Genomic DNA, 17,664 nt, shown 5'->3' on the forward strand with positions numbered 1-17,664 from the left:
TCCATCACATTGTTTTTTATTGGAATTAATGTGTAAACTTGCCGTTTTAAAATTCGTTAAACAAGCTGACATATAGGAATACCAATAATAGATTTGCTCATAATTCTAAGAATAAACAGACTGGCCTACGAAAACATTGACATGTTTTATTTAAAACAAACAATATAGCCCAAATAACTAAGTCTATAACATTTGCTAGTAAATACAGTCAAAACGTTTGCTAATGAATTTAAGAGCAGTGATTTGGGTTGTTTGTCTTGAAGGTTCATAAATATATTAGTTATGTTCCTATGTTTTAGTTAAAACTGACTTGAACCTTTAATTGTTAATTTTTTGCAAAATTGGGCTACATTTACTAAAGTTTAAAACTGAATCTATGTAGCAAAGTAGGTAGACTATATGGTACCTTAAAGAGAACTGATGCTTTGTATATTTTTAATGATTGTTATGTGAATTTAGTCAAAATATATTTGTTAAGTGGTACATATTTGACTTGTGTAATTTGCAGATGTTAAGGTTGACACAATTTAAGTTTGTTTGCTTTTTGTCAACTTGAGACATAACTTTATAAATGAATCAACAAACTACAAGGTTGTAGCCTGGTTTTAATGAAATGGATCGTATTGAAAACATACTCGATACTGGCGGAAGATATCTGAGTTCATCTGACAGACAATTTGTCTCGACATTACTAAATGAATTGGAACAGTTCCAATACCAAGCCCCCAAAGACAGGTTCGTTTTATTTTATTTGATGCAAGTGGGAATTTAGATATATATACATTTTTTTTGCAAATACTACCCAACTTGTATCCGACTAAGTAAAAAAAGTAGTGTCTCAAATTTCTGGGTTGAATTGACTGATAATAAAATTAGTGAAATTGACAAATCAAAATAGGCGGTTATGCAATTGTTCCTGAATTTATATACATACATATTTGTTGGCAGTTTACAACAACAAATTAATGGAGTAACAGTGATATGTTTCCCAGTTTTCATGATAATTTTGCTATTTGTGTTCGTAGGGTTTTCTTCAAAAAGTTTGCCAAACTGTTTTATACTTACCACACAAAGATTTTTTTCGTCTGGTTGCTTCATAAACTAATGCATCATTGTATTGTGTAAATTTTGGGCATCCAAGTTTAGTAGACAAGCAACATTATAATCAAAACTCATTTGGTTTGTTTTAGCCAGTTGGTATGTTGTAAACTAAGCTGGTTTGATTTTAAACTATTTTTTGTTCTTTTGTTATTTGATGACATTGTGGCATAACATTTTATATGTTGTTTGCTTGAATGGGTGTGTTGCCTCTTTGTTTTACTCCTTTGCTGCTCCGAATAGTGATGCTTTCACAGTAACATGACCCTGCCATTTCTATAATACTTATTGTTGCCACATATCTTGAAAAATCAACAATGAGGTTGTATGGTGATTAGTTTGTGTGACACGCCAAATAGAATTTTATTCAGGTATTGTGTCATGACATGTTATATGAACAGAAGCGCATTAAGTTATAAATTCAGGAAAATTTTGTAAAATATATTCTTGTTCAGAAACAGGAAAGCAGATTTAACATTCCTGACATAAATAAAAATTTTGTTTTGTCATATAAGAATGGTTTACTTTTTATGCCCCTGTACCTTGGCTGGTTAGTCAAGCACTACACGATGGCCCTATCGCAGCTTACTGCATTTTGTCCCGGCGACCTTTACCGACCTATATATTACACTCCTCCCTCTTGTTGGTCCTATCCAGATTATGCTTGTTGGTATGTCATGACTTGTTAATGTTTGACCGCGGTATAACGTTAGTTCCATGTTTAATCTCGCCCAATTCCCGTTCTTATCCACTCCAAATGTCGTTACTCGTTACATATTCTCCAAGGTCCTTTGCGTGCGTTAGAGATATTAAAGCCGGTTTACCATGTAAAGTTGGGACAAAGGCACTGTTATTCCGCACTGTTCCCACTTCATTAAGCAAGATTGACTTAAATCTTTTTTTCTGGTGCATCAATGGCGTGCATGTGAAATTCGCCTGATGCGAATTGTCTGATTTGTTTGATTTTAAAAAATGTTTTCTTCAAAACCACTATGTGATCTGAAATGTTGATATCACTATATTGTTTGGCGCTGTGTGATGCTCATTGCTTGGGAGTGGTGGAGTTAATCAATGTCGAATTAATTAAAACTGTCTGGATCGCTACGGTGCAATCCCGTTTGTGCATCGTCATCGACCTACCAATTCTCGAGGGTCAACTTTGCTTTTACGATTATTTTCGTGTACACTGGATGATCACTTAAGCCTGTTTTCCTGGCAATGTCTGAAGGTTTTCCAAAAATGTTCTGTTTGGATATGCATGTTTTTTTATCGTATATAGGTCAATCACCTGTGCCAGTCTTTTTTTCCGATTTGTTTTGCTTAACCTGCAATATGTTCACAATGTTTCAAACAAGGGAAGTTTATTGTGTGGGATAGCAGTGGCCCTTCGATAAGAAGAAATCCATGTCAATAAGGATTCGCGCCGAAATATTTAAAATTATCTGGTGACGTGCCACACCTTATTGTTTCCTAAAGGAATTGTTGTTATATTTTAAACACCCTTCTTCCTCCCAAGAACTTGAAAGCACTTTCAAAAACTCGCAAATTTATGATCGGTGCAATGAAAAGGATATGAAAGAAACCATTAGAAAGTAACACAATATACAATGAACGTAATTCAGATTGTTCAAATGTTTATAAATTCGCGGTTGTTTCTGCGCAAGAGTGAGCGGTTGGTAGCTGAACAGAGGTAAGCTTTGACATTCAATTTGTTTAGTATTCGGTCGCACACACTATTGATCGCACGCAAATTCGATGTAACCGTTCCGTGCGCCGCCTCTTCAACCATTAAACGCCCCAATGCACTTATATATGGTAAGGCAGGTGCCGCTGGAAATTGAAGACAAACATTCTTTACCAACGTAAAACCCAAAGTTGACCTGCATAAAAAGTCGCCGCGATTTTTTACATGAATGTACAGAATAATCAGTCGGAAACTACTTAAATTGCTAATCGACAAAAGATTTAAATTGACTTGTTTTGAGAAATATGAAATAACGTAAATAGGATTTTCGGAAGTTTGTTGTCGCAAGGTGGCAAACGTTTGTGTATCCAAGGAGGTGGCGATGGTGAGGCAGCCGCAGTTGAATAATTTATTTCCGCTCCTGGCTAGCACACCTTCTCCTCATTTGTGCCGTGTCCCTAAGATCGTTTGTCAACAATTGGCAACTTTGGCAGTTATTCCCTGGTTGCAAACAGGCGAAAAAAAACAGGTGAAAGTTCAACCTTGAACATGAAGATCATTGCAAATTTCGACAAGTCTGCATATAGTAGGGAAGGAAGTTTTCGGTATTTACTATGCGTGCGTTTCACGTTTGAAAGGAGGTTGTGCGTTTGCGCTCAGATTTGGTTGAATGATTTTTTGAGTGTATTATTCGTGGCGTGAGTTTTTGTGTTTAACTCACAACGGTTCGCACCTTTTCGTGTTTCCGCTTTTGATGTGCCTCATACTGTGTCACGTGGTCGAAGCTCCATATCAGAGAGCTGGCGCTGGCGGAACAGCGACAACGTCAGGTTGCATTAACGTATCTTTGGACCTTCCCCACTCAGTTGCAGTTAAGCACGTGCACTTTGTCGACACTCTCGATCGATTTCTTCCGTGTTTAGGCTTGTCAGCTAATGTTCGCACTTCGATTTCTTGAAACAACGTTTTGAGACCGATATCGTCACAGTCCTGATTACATATTTTTGGGGTATATACCAGCTATTGCTGTTGGCTTTGAATAATACGCTATATATGCATGGGCGTATCCAGGGGGGGGGGGGCGAGGGGTCCGGACCCCCCTTTAGTGAAATATTTTGGTCTTTTTTGATAACTAAACAAACGCCACTGTATTTTTTTGTCAAAATCCGCGTGAAAACCAGAAATTTTTTTTGACTATGACCTGAAAACCGCAACGTGCTTGCATTTGCCATTGTTTCCAAGCAGGGAGCATGGTTACCCAACACTTGGCATTGTTACCAAACATGTTGCATTGTTACGAAACAAAGGTAATTTTTCGTCAGTTTACGGACGAAACGTCGTTTTTCAGTGGCCACGTTGTAATGACAAGCGGTTTACTTGCGTGAAAGTCAATTAGTTAAGTTGTTAAACTTTGAAAGCAGTAGTAATAAAATTACGGCGCAAGTACTATACGGCAAACCTCGCATCGAGTGTCCCACAGCATTACACAATTACGCAAGCCACAAAGCCACCGTTTATATGACGATTGGCGCGAACACCGGCGTTCGTAATTTGCGATTCTTGCCCACAATTAACCTTTGTTTATACCTGAAAATCGGGGAATTCCCTAACAAAATTGGACCCCCCCCATTAAAAATTCCGGGATACGCCCCTGGGTATATGTTTAAAATTTAATTGTAGTGTCAATGAACACTTTATTTTAGCATGCTTTGTTGTGAAACTGAACTTGGGTGTGAGGTAATAGGTTGTTATCATTTTCTCCTGCATATTGCCTAAATTTTGTCCAGCGATGGCAAATCAATCGATAAAGTATCGATGGGCGTCCCGGGAAATTAGTGTGATTCAATACTGATATAATTACTGGAAATTTAAATTCTTTGAATGCAGAATACTTTGCAGCTTGACTAACCTGTGAATATCTTAAAATTTAAGTCAAATTGAGGAAATGGCGAAATCGAACAGAGCAAATTCTCCCGTCTAGTTGAAATTGTGTGTCGTCTTATCATGAATAGTCGACGTGACTCGGCGGAGAGACAGTTTTGCGGTGAGACACGACTCAAGTCTGTTTGTACCAAAAAGCGATTTGTGCGATAGCCTTATCCTAACTTGACGTTGACTGTTGATTACCACGATAGGCGTTTCCCGAGTTTTCACTCAACTTTCCTCAATTATGATGTTTATTTGAAGCAACCAGTACAAAGTTTGCTTTTAGGGAATGAATGTTTTCCCTTCTTTACGCAAACAAAGTATTTACGGCATTTGTGTCGATACTTTTGCGTGTACGTGAAGTTGACCATACTGTTTATTGTTTTTGTTAAATATCTTGAAAGACAAAAGATCGCTTGTGGCGACTTGATTGCGCGCGTTATCCTTGTCGACACGCGATAACGTCCAAGTGTCGACCCCTTCACTTTCAATTGGCCTTCGGCATTACCCAACTGTTTGCTTTTCCTGTTAAGTCCTCGTCCTTGAAGTAGACAGGCTTTGTCCGGGCGTGTCCCGCGTCACGCGTGTTTTATTGTTGATTCGTTTCTTAAATCCCGAAGCTATCCACACAGCACCTTTTTTAAGAACTAACGTATGTGACATAATTTTCATTTGCTTTTTGTTTTTCTGAAGGGCGTTGATGTTTCATCCACTTGGTGGATTTCAAAGATATTTGATACACAAGGTTACCGAAGTCTTCCCGAAGTTAACCAGTTTCAGTATCGGAGATGATAATAATCGAAGAACTGTTGTTTGTTTTAAAAGCAAAAAGTAAGTCTCAAGTTACACATAACTTCCCTTATCGACATGATATTTTTCACTTATTGTGCTTTTTAAGTAAGACAAGTATTGTGCCTTAAAGGAAAGATCAACAGCAAGGTCTACAAAGCGGCGGCTCAAGAACTCTGCCAACACCGAAGTCGGATTTTAGTTCGTCTCCACAACACACCAGAGATGAGGGAAGACGATCTCTACCTGGCACTAGAAGCAGAGATTCTTCTCGAAACAGAAAAAAACAAGATACACCCGATTATTCGCAAGGAAGGTAATTCAACTTGAATGTAATTCGTGGACTCGAGAAAACATTTGTGTTTGTTAATTAAAGACCAGCAAAAGCGGATTCCATGTCGCACCTTCCCAAGCCACTGAGAAAAAAGACAGCTACAAAGCGAGACCAATTAAAACGCTCAAGATCACTTCAATCATCCCCTGTACACTTGGATGATCACGAATATTACATGACCGACCAAGATGACAAACGGGGCAGAAAGCATCGCGATAATGATTCCAAACGACATCAAAGAAGCGCAAGTTTAAAACCTCTTAACCGCAGGAGGTAATTTACCAACTTCAGCAATGATGACTTGGTTATTAAAAATTAAATTAAACTGTAAATAATTGTTTCTATATTTTCTGAAAAATATATTCAACTGATTAAGGAAATATCCTTGATGTTGTAGTTTTTGACAATATTCACTGTTATCGGTCGGAATATTTGTCATAGGTGTTCTATCATTTGACCAATATTTGGATACTGTTATCCTTTTGTGTTTTCGTGTAACCTACATACATACACCCTAACAATGGAGCAACAGTTTACTTGTAAACTAAAATTGCTGCCAGTCGTACAATTGCCGCAACTACCGAGAGAAAGTAGGGCGGTCGTATTTATTCGCTGTCACTACTTTTCTTCACCTTCGTGCCCCTACATTGAAAAAGGCCTTTGTAATGGGTTTTGTCAAATAATAAAATTACCTGTTTTGCCACCGCTTGGTCACATTTGATCCATTACCACATCTACTCAATCCAGTATTGGGCAAACTGTCAGCCAAAGTCCCTACGCTAAATTAAATTTTGAAAGGAAATTACCGGTCTCCATATGAATAACAAAGTGATGGAATGCGACCATGTCAAATTCTGACCATGTCTGTTTTCCATTTCAGAGACCGTTACAACGACGAAGATGAATACAAGGCAAAAACGCCGGGCTTGCGTCACAACGTATCTGAGATGAGTTTAAATCGGCGTGCACAAGGCTTGCGCATGGAAGGCAGGGTCAGTCAGTCTGTTATTAAGAGCACGTTATCAATCGCGCAATTATCGCAATTCTGGCCTGGGGCAATCGTTAATCCAGATTTAATATTGCCTTGTAGCATAGACAGCTTTTAATGACATCATAACCTAAGTTTCGTTATCAAGTACACTCGTATAGAATTTATAACTAATATTATGAAAAGTGTATGCTGTTACTCATGCCAATACACGTGACAGGTGATAAATGGCGATATTGAAGATCCATATTCACGCGGAGATGAGGATCATAAGCATGGCAGGGTCGACCAACAGGCCATACGAAAAGAGAAAGAGCGACACCACGGAAAACACTCTAAGAAGCAAGATCGCAGTCAGAAATCTCAACCTCGCAGTGATGAGAGTGACACCCGTTCAGAGATTTCTCGTGACACCGACGATATTTCACAGAGCGGACGGCAAATGAACGGCCACGTTAGTGAATACAAGGATGAAAGTGACGAGGAAGTGGTGGACGGACTCAGTGACGCTAGAGGTCGATCAAGCGATGATGAAATATCAACGGAAAACGATGAAGAAATTTCGTCTGCTGATACAGATGAAAGGCCTCCCAGTTACAACTCGATTAAACACACGGCCTCTTTAAAAAAAGCAGAACGTAATTTGCATCGAATTCAACGAGTCGATTCCCAACGATCGAGCGGCAAATCTGAACAAGAGCAGAAAGGTAGAGACAGCAGCAGCAGTGGCGGAAGTCTTCGGCGACCCTCCTCAAAATCCGCTAATCGTTCAACAAAAGTTGAATCCTCGCACAAAGGCAAATCTTCGACAATGCCACGTTCTGCAAATAGCGAAAAAGGGAACACGAAACAACAGGGAGGCGTCGGAAAACGTTCCCATACACTGAAGCATGCGTCTAACGACAAACGCCCTGCCAAAGAAAAAGTCGCACATGTCGAATCACCCAAGTCGGAAACGAAGGAATCGATCAAGCGCGGTCACGCTTCTGGTTCGAAAAAGCCAAAACAACGCACCAGTGCGAGGATCCCTAAAGTAAGTGCAGGCGACCTTGCTGTGTCTACCGACGATCTCCTGGAAGCATCAAACAGCACTTTGTATATGCCGCTACCAGAAGGTAAATCAAGTGGAAAAGATGGAACGCGTTCGACAAAAAAAGAAAAGAAACAGCCAAAGAGCGTCGATTCGTCCCCTGTTCACCACAAAAATGCACATCCTGTTAGAAAAACACAAAAAGAGTCGTTTAGGAGGTGCGATGGAGAAGCCCAGACCGAGATCACGGGTACTCTGTCACGTAAGAAGGATAAACAATCCCCAGCGGAAAGCGCGCCGCCAAGTCAACCAGAAACCCCGAGTACGTGGGGTAATAAAAATCCAACTGAGGTTTTAACGTCGATGATGCAATATCTAGGGATGAATCAACAACAACAACAACAACAACAACAACAACAACAACAACAACATGGTTTTCAGGCGCCATCGCTCCCAAGTATTACGCCCAGTACATTCCAACAGTTTCTCCAGCAGCAGCAACAGCAGAGCGCTTCACAAAGCGCAATGACATCCTTTCCTCCGTTGCCGCCCCATTTGGCACACCAGCTCTACTTGTCTTGGCTGGGTGCATATTACGCTGGTGCGGCTGGAACTTGGCCGCCGCCTGCGCCGCCTGCCTTCATAATGCCCCAATTGTCATCGGGAAGCGGTAATAACCAAATCCCCCCCTTTGAAATGTCATCATACATGAATCCCAGCAATTTTGGACAATTCCAGAGACCACACGGATCGGAAGTTCCACGTCAGCGCAATGGCAGTCATGACGAGGATAGTCAGTTTTACGAGCAGTTTTTTAATTCCAATGCTCCTGGAGAATACCATCCCATTGATTCTTACGTGGAGATGGAAAATCAGATCGAAGATCCGAAGTATACATACCCTGCATTCTCGACCAATGACAACATGTCTAGTGTGAGTGTTGCTGGAAGCACTGAAGGTGAATCCAAACGTCAAAACTTCAACCAACAAACCAGCGACGTCGATGATTTTAGTAATTCCGTTCATGTCAGGGATGAAAGTCGTCGATCGCACAAAGATGACCCCACCAAGGAGAAGTCACAAATTCAGACCTGCACAAAAAATGATCACCGTGCAAGTTCTATCGTGTATTCTGATGCGGAAACTGATGGTTCGTCTGTGGTAAGCTCCAACGCCAAGGGCGAAGTTGCCGTCTCCAGTTCCAAGAAGAGCGGATTGGTAGTTTACGTACGTAGTCACTCAAACAGCCGCGCAAGCAGCACTGCCGGTACGCACGAAAGCGTTGAGAGTCTTAACACAAGCGATAACATCCAGTCGCTGAGCAGCACACCTCGCACAAGTGACCACAGCTGTCAATCTAATCAGTCTGATCGGAAAAAGTCGCCCATTCGTCCCAACAAACGCAAAGGAACGGCTTCAAAACACGAGCAAGGCTCCAGGAAGAGTGATCGCAAAGCAGGTGAGAAAACGACATTGGAAGATACTAATACAACTAATTTCGAGGTACTGTCCACTAATGTTAATAACAACCACTCCCTTTCAACGTTTACTGCTGACGCTGAAAACCCGCATGCTGCTGACATCTCGATGGAGCCGTATTTGCCCTCTTTTGATCCTATTGTACGTAATAGGGATGCGCTTAAAAACAATCAAAGTACCCCAGTTAATGCTCCATTGCTTGGGTCGACTGGCAGACTTGATAAAGAAACCACTTTAGATACGAGCACTATTTTGAAAGAAGGCATTGCAGATGCTTCGCACGAGGAAATGATTCTGTCTTTGCGACGTGCTCCACTTGCCACAATTGAAGATGATATGGATGGTTTTGTAACTGGCTCTCACGCTTCAAGTTGTTCTTCCATTCATTCTGGCGTTGCATATTCGAAATCAACCGCCTCAATGTCCAAAGAGAATCCACTGCCTGCACATTCTAGCCAAAATTCATTAAATGAATTTGAACATGAGAAACTGAGGGTGGTGACGTCATCGGAAAGTTCTTCTGAGCATGAACCACCGACAGCGGAGCGGAGTTCACAATCAAGCCAGAATCCCAGTATTGTTCACGATAGTTTTGAGAGTTTGACAAAAGGCGAACACGACGAGTTTAAGTGGCCCGAACCACCAGAAGCGGATGACAACAGTTTAGACAAAACCTCTTCGTGCTCCTTAAGTCCCGAGTTTTTGAAAGAGGTGGAAAACGACGAATTTCTCGAATCAAATCCTGTTGTAGAAAATGTTGTAATGGATCAAGTTGTTGTTGAGCATGACGATGGTTTGCATGTTGGTGTTCCACTGATTGATGACAACGATTCTGTTGGTTCTTCCTCGAGAAGTGAGACATCAAATGGCAATTTCAATGAGAGAGAAGAGGAAACTGTGGACTCCAGTGAGTTACCACACGTCACATGCAAAAACGTTTTTCCTGCAAAGTTGCATTCGTGCCACAATAATGAAACGTCCGACTTCTAGTCTACCCTCCCCCTCTTTTCCCTACGTTAAACTAGGATGTATATTATAATAATGTACAAAAATGTGACAGAGTATAAAAGAAAGAAGAACTGTAAACTAATTTGTCTTGTAATCTAAATACGGTTATTGCTAATGATCCAATGTGGCAATGTTTTCTTTAAGTTGATAAAATCGTTTTTGAAATTATCAGCCAATTGTTAACGGTACCTGATTTCCTCAAATCATTTTAGTAAAGAGTTGCTAATTTATATTAAATATGTAGATCTCCAGAAGGACGAATCCTATGAGAGTAGTTACGATGCTGATCAAAGTCATCTTGACGAGAGCGGGAAACAAGACAGCGTCCACAACCAGCTTACTACAGAACTTGATGGAGAAGTTGTGGTGCAGGTAAGAAATAGTTTGGAGTAAACCATTAATAACGTTTGACTTCCGCCAATCTTTCGCACTATGTTAAAATTTTGTTTATTGCTTGCTTTTGTCATAGGAAATGTGTTTGACGCAGGATCCCGAGTTTGATTACTACAAGTGGAAACCGGAGCAGGACAAATGGGTCGGGGAAGAATATGCGAAATTTTTGGAGGTCTTTGACTTTCCGTCTACCATCACCAACATTGATCTCACCAAAAACTTCAGCCACATACGGTGACTGCAACTTGCCGACTTAATGCGCATTAAGAAACATCATACTTTATAGCAGTAAACAGTATTTCATGTGGAAGTTGTTGTGTAAGCAAAAACTAAATGTCGTTGCAGGGGACTTCGTTTGATTCGTGTGGACGACACACATGCGTTGTGCATTCTACCGACGGGAGATGAAGCCAAACAACTTCTACGACAGACATATGACAACCTGAAATGTCGCCCATTAAAAGACGCAACGAGTAAATCTAAGAAAAAGGCCCAGTCGAGGCTGGAAAATGACAGTGAGTAAACGTTTCGTTTGACATGCAACCGACACTCTCATTTGTTTCATATCTTCGCGAATGATTTGCTATTGGTTGCCAATGACAAATGTCTGCTTTTCATACAAATGCAGGGGCAGTTAAGTCTGAAATACTTCTTATAAATGGTTGTCATAAATTTTTGTCAAATAATATCGAATTTAATCAGGATAAATTATGATAAATGTCCTGGCTGTGAACAATTCCAACTGTTTTAAATTTAAAGCTCATTTGTAATTTGTGCAACAAATCTCCATAGTGATGTGGTAATTTTTTTTATCAGATTTCGAGGAAGTCCGTGCTAGACGTCCACAAACGAGCAACGTGGTTGCCAGGAGAATGATTGCAGGTGCCTTGGGAAACAGTAAGTACGCTCCCCAGCAAGGCGATAAATCCAATCGTTCAAACTATGATCAAAGCAAGAAAAGAAATGCTCAGTGAGGTGAGGTGAGTAAAATAACCAGCAAAGAATACAAATCTATTTGTAGAAAATTACACACGATCCGTTTCACTACGTCAACTTCTTCCAATTCTCCCCTCATTTCTTGGGTGCACAGTTTTTGCAAATGCGGTTAACAATTAAGTGTATTGCTATAATGTGCAAAAGCGTCAAAGCGCACACAGCACCTTGTGTTGTATCTATCTTTAAAATAAACTAGTCAGCGTCACATATTGAAAGTAATACTTACGGAACCACTGCGTTAGACACGCAAACTTCTTGTTTGTCACCAGATGTAAGTTGTTGAAATTAAACCAACGTAAAATTTTGAAGTGCATGAAACATGCGGGCAAATAATTTTGAAAAATTATTTTTAATTTTTACTTAGTTTCCTACATCACAATTTGGTACATTTCCCCCCGACGAGTAGGATGTGTAGTAGTATATACACACTTATTACACAAAACAGAAAATATTTTAACTTGATTATCATCTTGTCTTTATTTTTGCAGAAACTCGGGAAATGGTGCGACTGGAAATGCTTTGTATTATGGTTTTAATTGTACTTAACACTTTCTCATATATCCGCTTTTGTATGCTTGCTTGTTTGAATTATCACCGCACATTTGTGTTATCTTGTAGTTACAATTTTTTTCCGAAAACAACTACGATCAATACTTTTAGTTCTGTACAATCGATCAAATATCAAAGTTTACCTTCTGTTGGTGCTACTTTTTCTACAACTGCACGAAAGTATTTTCAATCAACATTTCCAGCCAGACATACTTTTGGGTAGTTTTTTGTGGATTCGTTTATTTGCTTAGTTTGGTCGTTAATACCTTCATTTTTTACACCATAACGAGGTGCTTGGAATAGGTGTGTAACCGACGCCTATAACATGAAATGAAATCGTAACGAAGTATACGACAATTGTACATAAGCAACACGAATTTCTGAGTGCGAATGGTGCTTTTTTACTTTTTTTTGCTGTGTCAAAATGAACTGATGCGTGCGCTTTACTGTGCGTTGCGGGTTCGCAACTCCATGACATTTTGAGCCAATTATCAGTTGGTTTCTACAAATCGCCTTGCGAAAAAATGATAACAAGGCAATATATGCATCCTTTCAGTAGTGCGCCCCCCATATTTGTTGTACAGCCCAATAATTTGAAAGCTTGTTTCTGGTGGACCAAATCATTTTACTTAAAGTATCAGAAAATGTGTATTTCCACAGAATGATAATTTCCCGTGTGAAATTCCTGCCTTTGCCCGACACTATCTCTTCTAGTTGCTCACAGGATCAGTGAGTACACGGGGTAAATCGGAGAAGTCGTACTAGAAATCAACTCTCAACTATTCCGCAGCTTTTGTGCTTAGCAATGATAAATAAAATAAAATGTTTTAATATTGGCTATCTATTGGAACAGTGTGAACAGAACAGGACATTGAATAATTGGAAAACTGACTCATTTTCGAAGCAACAGTTTATATATTATTGCAATTTAATTATTATGGTGCATATTACATTCGCATAAAAAGTAAGCACGATAACGCTGTTCTCCTTGATGGAACAGGACCGTGGTTTTAAGTTGTGATCTAATCCGGGATATGCATCCCATTTCCAATGGGGCATAACAATAGGGTGCTCCACGATGTCGTTTTAAACAACATATTTTTTGAGCAAAGGACATATGATATGGGCACAGTTTTTCATTTGGAAAAAAATAGTGGAACGAAACCAACCCCTGACATGCAAGTTCTGCTAATGGTGCGGGTATCAGTTCGTATTATACAAGCTAAACTATTTCAAAAAGTTCACGTTTTTGTTTGTTAGTGTAACTTGAAATCCTCGCAAAATAGTGAACAAAAAACTTTTTAACATTAGCAAAAGATTTTGATTCCTTTGTGGCAAAAACCCTTTTCATGATCAAAAAATTCGTTGACCAAATTTAGTCCCAAAAATCTTTTCCTGACTAAAATTTTGTCTCAAGCTAACATTAAAAACAAACAGAAAACAACATATGACAACAAAACTTACGAGCTCGTTTATTATTATAAGCGCATCGTGTAAAATAATGCTGACACACTGCAACCGGGGAATAACATGATTCACTGCAACCTCCTTCAATTTCAAAAATTGGGAACTTCTTGCTTTTTAGGTAACAGCTTTAATAAGCCACAACATTACTGTAATTCCTTTTTTTTTTATAAATATTTTCAATATCGTTTTGACTAATATTCTTTGACTAATAAATTTTTAACAAAATTTAAAAACGAACCAACGATAGCTGGCCTGTTAAAGTTTGTGGGCCTTGTCGAGCTTGATTTCTCAAGTTGACTGATGTTATCACGACAATTAATTAAAGCTGTAAACAAATCTTTCCAAGCCTCCTAATTTTTTCCAGCTCCCAGGCATGATCGGTTCATCCAGTCCCGCTGGGGCGGAAGCAAAACAATGGATAAAGTTAGCTATGCTTGACAACTAATCACGGGTCAACACTATTGCTCAAATAAAATAGGCAAGTTATTGCAATAATAACAAAAACCAGCTTCTTCTCTAAATATTTCGATTTTATCAAAAATACTACGTTGTCAAACGGCCTTTTTGGGGGGTCGAGTTTTCACCATCACAGGAAAACAGCATAAAACGGGTCAATCTTGGGGTAATATAAATCATTTTCATTATCATCAAAATTAAATAAAAAATCCGAAATAAGTTTATTGGCCATGAATTGATTTTGATTTGTTTTTATGTCCGTAATTCTAACCTAACCCTTAAGATCCCAAGGGTATACTGAGCAACAGAAAAAAAATAATGTATGGCGTTTTGTTGCGTTGATGGGTCCAATAACACATTTCATGAAAAAAATTGAGATGTTTGACCGTTAACCCCCATTTTCTGGTGGGGTTACCTGCGACCCATTGGGCTCTGGAGGATACACAATGAAAAAATTAACTTTCTAATTTTGTTGAAACTAGTAAAGCTATAGGCCTATGCATTTCTTTAGTAGTACAAGTAATAACCTGGATGAAATCGAGGTAATATTTTACTGTGTTTGGTCAAACAACTAATTTTTAGACCCCTTTACGTGTGATTTTCGTGTTTCGCAGATTCATATGGACAGGAAACTTTGTTTTTTAGTATTTAAAGCTAAACAACGCCTTATTCAGGTCTGTGTTAATGCTGCAGTTGTAACAGCGATATTTGACAACTTTTATTGGCCAATGAATATTTATACGAATAAAATTTGAAATAACCTACGCAAATAGCTATATTACCATGCATAAAATAAAAGCCTGACCCGAAATTGAGACATAGATGATGCACGTATTATTTCTAGTATCATGCGAAGCTGTTATTTAATAATATTATTGAAAAGCTTAAAAACATGATTCATAAAAATTCATCGTACTTGTCGCCAATGCCCTATGCCCATACACGACCCCATAAAATTATAAGCCGTTTCATAAAAATACTTGCTAGGATTACCAACATTATACTGGTGACCCCTGGGGCTCTAAAGGGCTAATTTAAATAAAACCTAGTTGTCAATGTCTGCTATCCAATACTTTTCGTGCAATCGCCAAAATGGCAAGCAAAATATGAGAATTATTTTTATTTAAGCGCAGGATCGACTAATTTAACCGAACTTCGATTCAACCAACCGCATTTTCCCCAACAAATATGGTTGCTGGAATTGTATTGCAGTTTGTTATAGTGTGTATATGTTTTCGTGTTGTGTTTACGACCTTTGGCCAATTTTAGCAAATTCGACAATTCTTTAATTCCGAAGAAAGCCTACTAATCAATGGAAAGGCCTGCCAACAAAATTGCGGCTTGGGCAACAAAACCCTTTCTCTCATTGCTGTCGTTCTTGCCTTTTGTACAATGGCATATTCCAGTATTTTTTTTGTGATTACAATTTTTTTAATTTTTATAATTTTTTTTTACTATTATAGTTATCTACCAAGTAGGTTTACCTACAGGCTTTTTGCAGTCCAGGCATTGCAGCCTATATGCTGGATAAGCCACTTTTTCTCCGAAGTATGTAGGGGAGACCGGGAATAGCTCGGACGGTTTTGGGAAAATTGCTCATATTTTTTTTATATTATGAACCACATTCTTAAAGTTTATTTTGTTGTACGTAGTAAAGCATTGCTCAATAAACAAAAGGTTTTTCGTTCGTTTTAGCTCACTAAAAATGTTTATTCAGCCCATTTTTTAAACAGGTCTCAAATGTCCGAAGTCACCCCGGTACCGGGGTAACATCGGACGTCACTGGGGATATCTCGGACTGCAAGTTTTGAAAGACGTTTTTTTTGTTTATTTAACAAATAACTGAAATCAAACTTGGCGCAATATCAGCATTGGGGCATTAGCGCATAAAATATCATTCAAGCTTTCAGGAATCGGGGCGTGGCCACTTATCGTTTCGACCCTTCCACACGTTCATGCTTTGGGTAAATCGTGTACGTTTAACGGCAGCACGGATATCATAGATTTTAGAGTCAACAAACAATTTTTTATCTTTGGGACTTTTTCTTACTGCCAAAATTCAATGATTTCATCCAGCCTCGCATCTGTTTATATTCTCTACTATGACCGATAATTTTTCATAAAACTCAAAAATTGTTGCCTTCTCGCGATTTTTTGCCGTGATGTCCGAAGTAGCCCCGACCACGTGACGGCATAGAAATTCTGAAACTATGGCCGTATTTTTAAAGGTTACACAAAATCATCATTGGCCTATCCAAGAATACATGATTTAATTCCAAAGTATACCTGTTAACGTTTGATGGAGACATAAAGCTTTTGTAAAAGTGTCTTAACAATACCTAATTGTGACGTAAAATACCTGGTCCGAGGTATCCCCGTGTCCGAGGTATCCCCGGTCTCCACTAAACCTAAATAAACCTAATAGTTTTCTGAAAAAAGAACACGCATTTACAATGGCCACTGTAACATACGTCAGAGAAACCAGTACTTGTATTGCGTAATGTTTTGTGTGCAGCATTGCACAAGTATTGCATAATCCATTTCGTTTGAAGCTTTACACAAGCATTTGCAAGCCCCGTTACCAGATACATGGAATATTTCGCAACTTTCGACCCAAATGATTTATCCATCGAATGTTCTCTAGTAAAGTGATTCATTCAACATCATGTTTACCACTTAAAATGTTCTCCTATGCTTATGTCACACCACACCTTTGTTTTTGTATTGTATTAACTCAAGTGATGTATATCGGCACACGTGACTAAACCAACCAACAAGCTTCCGATAGTCCAAGAATAAATAGTCATGTGCGCCTGTTAATTGGGCTCTTTACATTCGGCTCGACTCTACTCTATTTGGAATCATCGTTTTATCTTTGATCTTCTATTCGGTGACAAGACACTGTTTTTTATATTGAGACTCTACAAGCTATTCGCCGGCTTGGGATTTATTCCCACAGCCAGATAATAAACTGTTTATTCGGATTCAACGGTTTGCTGATGAGGAAAGTAATCCCTTACACTACCAAGCCTGCAAACCTATTAACTCAATACCATAGTTGTGATCGCCAAGTGAGGACATGCAAAGTGGGGCGATCCTGTCAATCAGGCAGTTGCATGCAACATTACGGCGTTATCTGCCAAGTAGTGACAATTTTTGAACTAATATGTAAAAGTGAATCGCTGAAGTTCACACTTATTTAATCGATTCAGACCAAATTTTGAAAGGGGCCTTATTGTAACAACACGCATGCTTCTTTTTTTATTAGCTTCAGCAAAGCAGCGACTGGGAATCCTATTTGTACGCTGCAGCCTGCTCTTCAAAAGTGCTCCGAAGTTGACGAGGGAGACCACACAAAAAGATTGCATCCGTTAGTTTTGCAAAATTGTGGCAACTATATAGGCTATAGTGGAAATGAACCACGTTATATTGTTAGACGAAAAGCAATTAACAAAGAGCAGTAAAAT

General features: G+C 39.1%; 1 protein-coding gene across 7 annotated transcripts; it reads left to right on the plus strand.

Annotated features, from left to right (window-relative positions):
• The first annotated feature begins 512 nt into the window (after nt 1-512).
• On the plus strand, nt 513-13,112 carry LOC145902632 (uncharacterized). 7 transcript variants are annotated; one of them, XM_082990703.1, is made up of 12 exons: nt 513-735; nt 5,402-5,539; nt 5,631-5,813; nt 5,874-6,104; nt 6,712-6,823; nt 7,040-9,308; nt 9,567-10,235; nt 10,581-10,708; nt 10,806-10,963; nt 11,075-11,244; nt 11,546-11,709; nt 12,214-13,112. In XM_082990703.1, the coding sequence occupies exons 1-11, from the start codon at nt 614-616 to the stop codon at nt 11,701-11,703; spliced, it is 4,338 nt and encodes a 1,445-aa protein (XP_082846829.1). In that variant the 5' UTR covers nt 513-613; the 3' UTR covers nt 11,704-11,709; nt 12,214-13,112. The 7 variants fall into 7 exon arrangements, with proteins under 7 accessions (XP_082846829.1, XP_082846836.1, XP_082846804.1 ...); XM_082990710.1 differs by having other exon boundaries at nt 9,600-10,235; XM_082990678.1 differs by having other exon boundaries at nt 7,040-10,235.
• Nucleotides 13,113-17,664: the final 4,552 nt, after the last annotated feature.

This window comes from Ascidia mentula, chromosome 1 (genome assembly GCF_947561715.1).
Source record: "Ascidia mentula chromosome 1, kaAscMent1.1, whole genome shotgun sequence".
Taxonomy (NCBI): Eukaryota; Metazoa; Chordata; class Ascidiacea; order Phlebobranchia; family Ascidiidae; genus Ascidia; species Ascidia mentula.

Bases quoted from the DNA above. Each gene is read 5' to 3' on its own strand.
- LOC145902632 (XM_082990678.1), top strand. From the start codon at position 614: ATGGATCGTATTGAAAACATACTCGATACTGGCGGAAGATATCTGAGT. The intron at 10,236-10,580 runs GTGAGTTACCAC...TTAAATATGTAG, and splicing joins AGAGGAAACTGTGGACTCCA to ATCTCCAGAAGGACGAATCC. The intron at 11,245-11,545 runs GTGAGTAAACGT...TTTTTTTATCAG, and splicing joins GTCGAGGCTGGAAAATGACA to ATTTCGAGGAAGTCCGTGCT.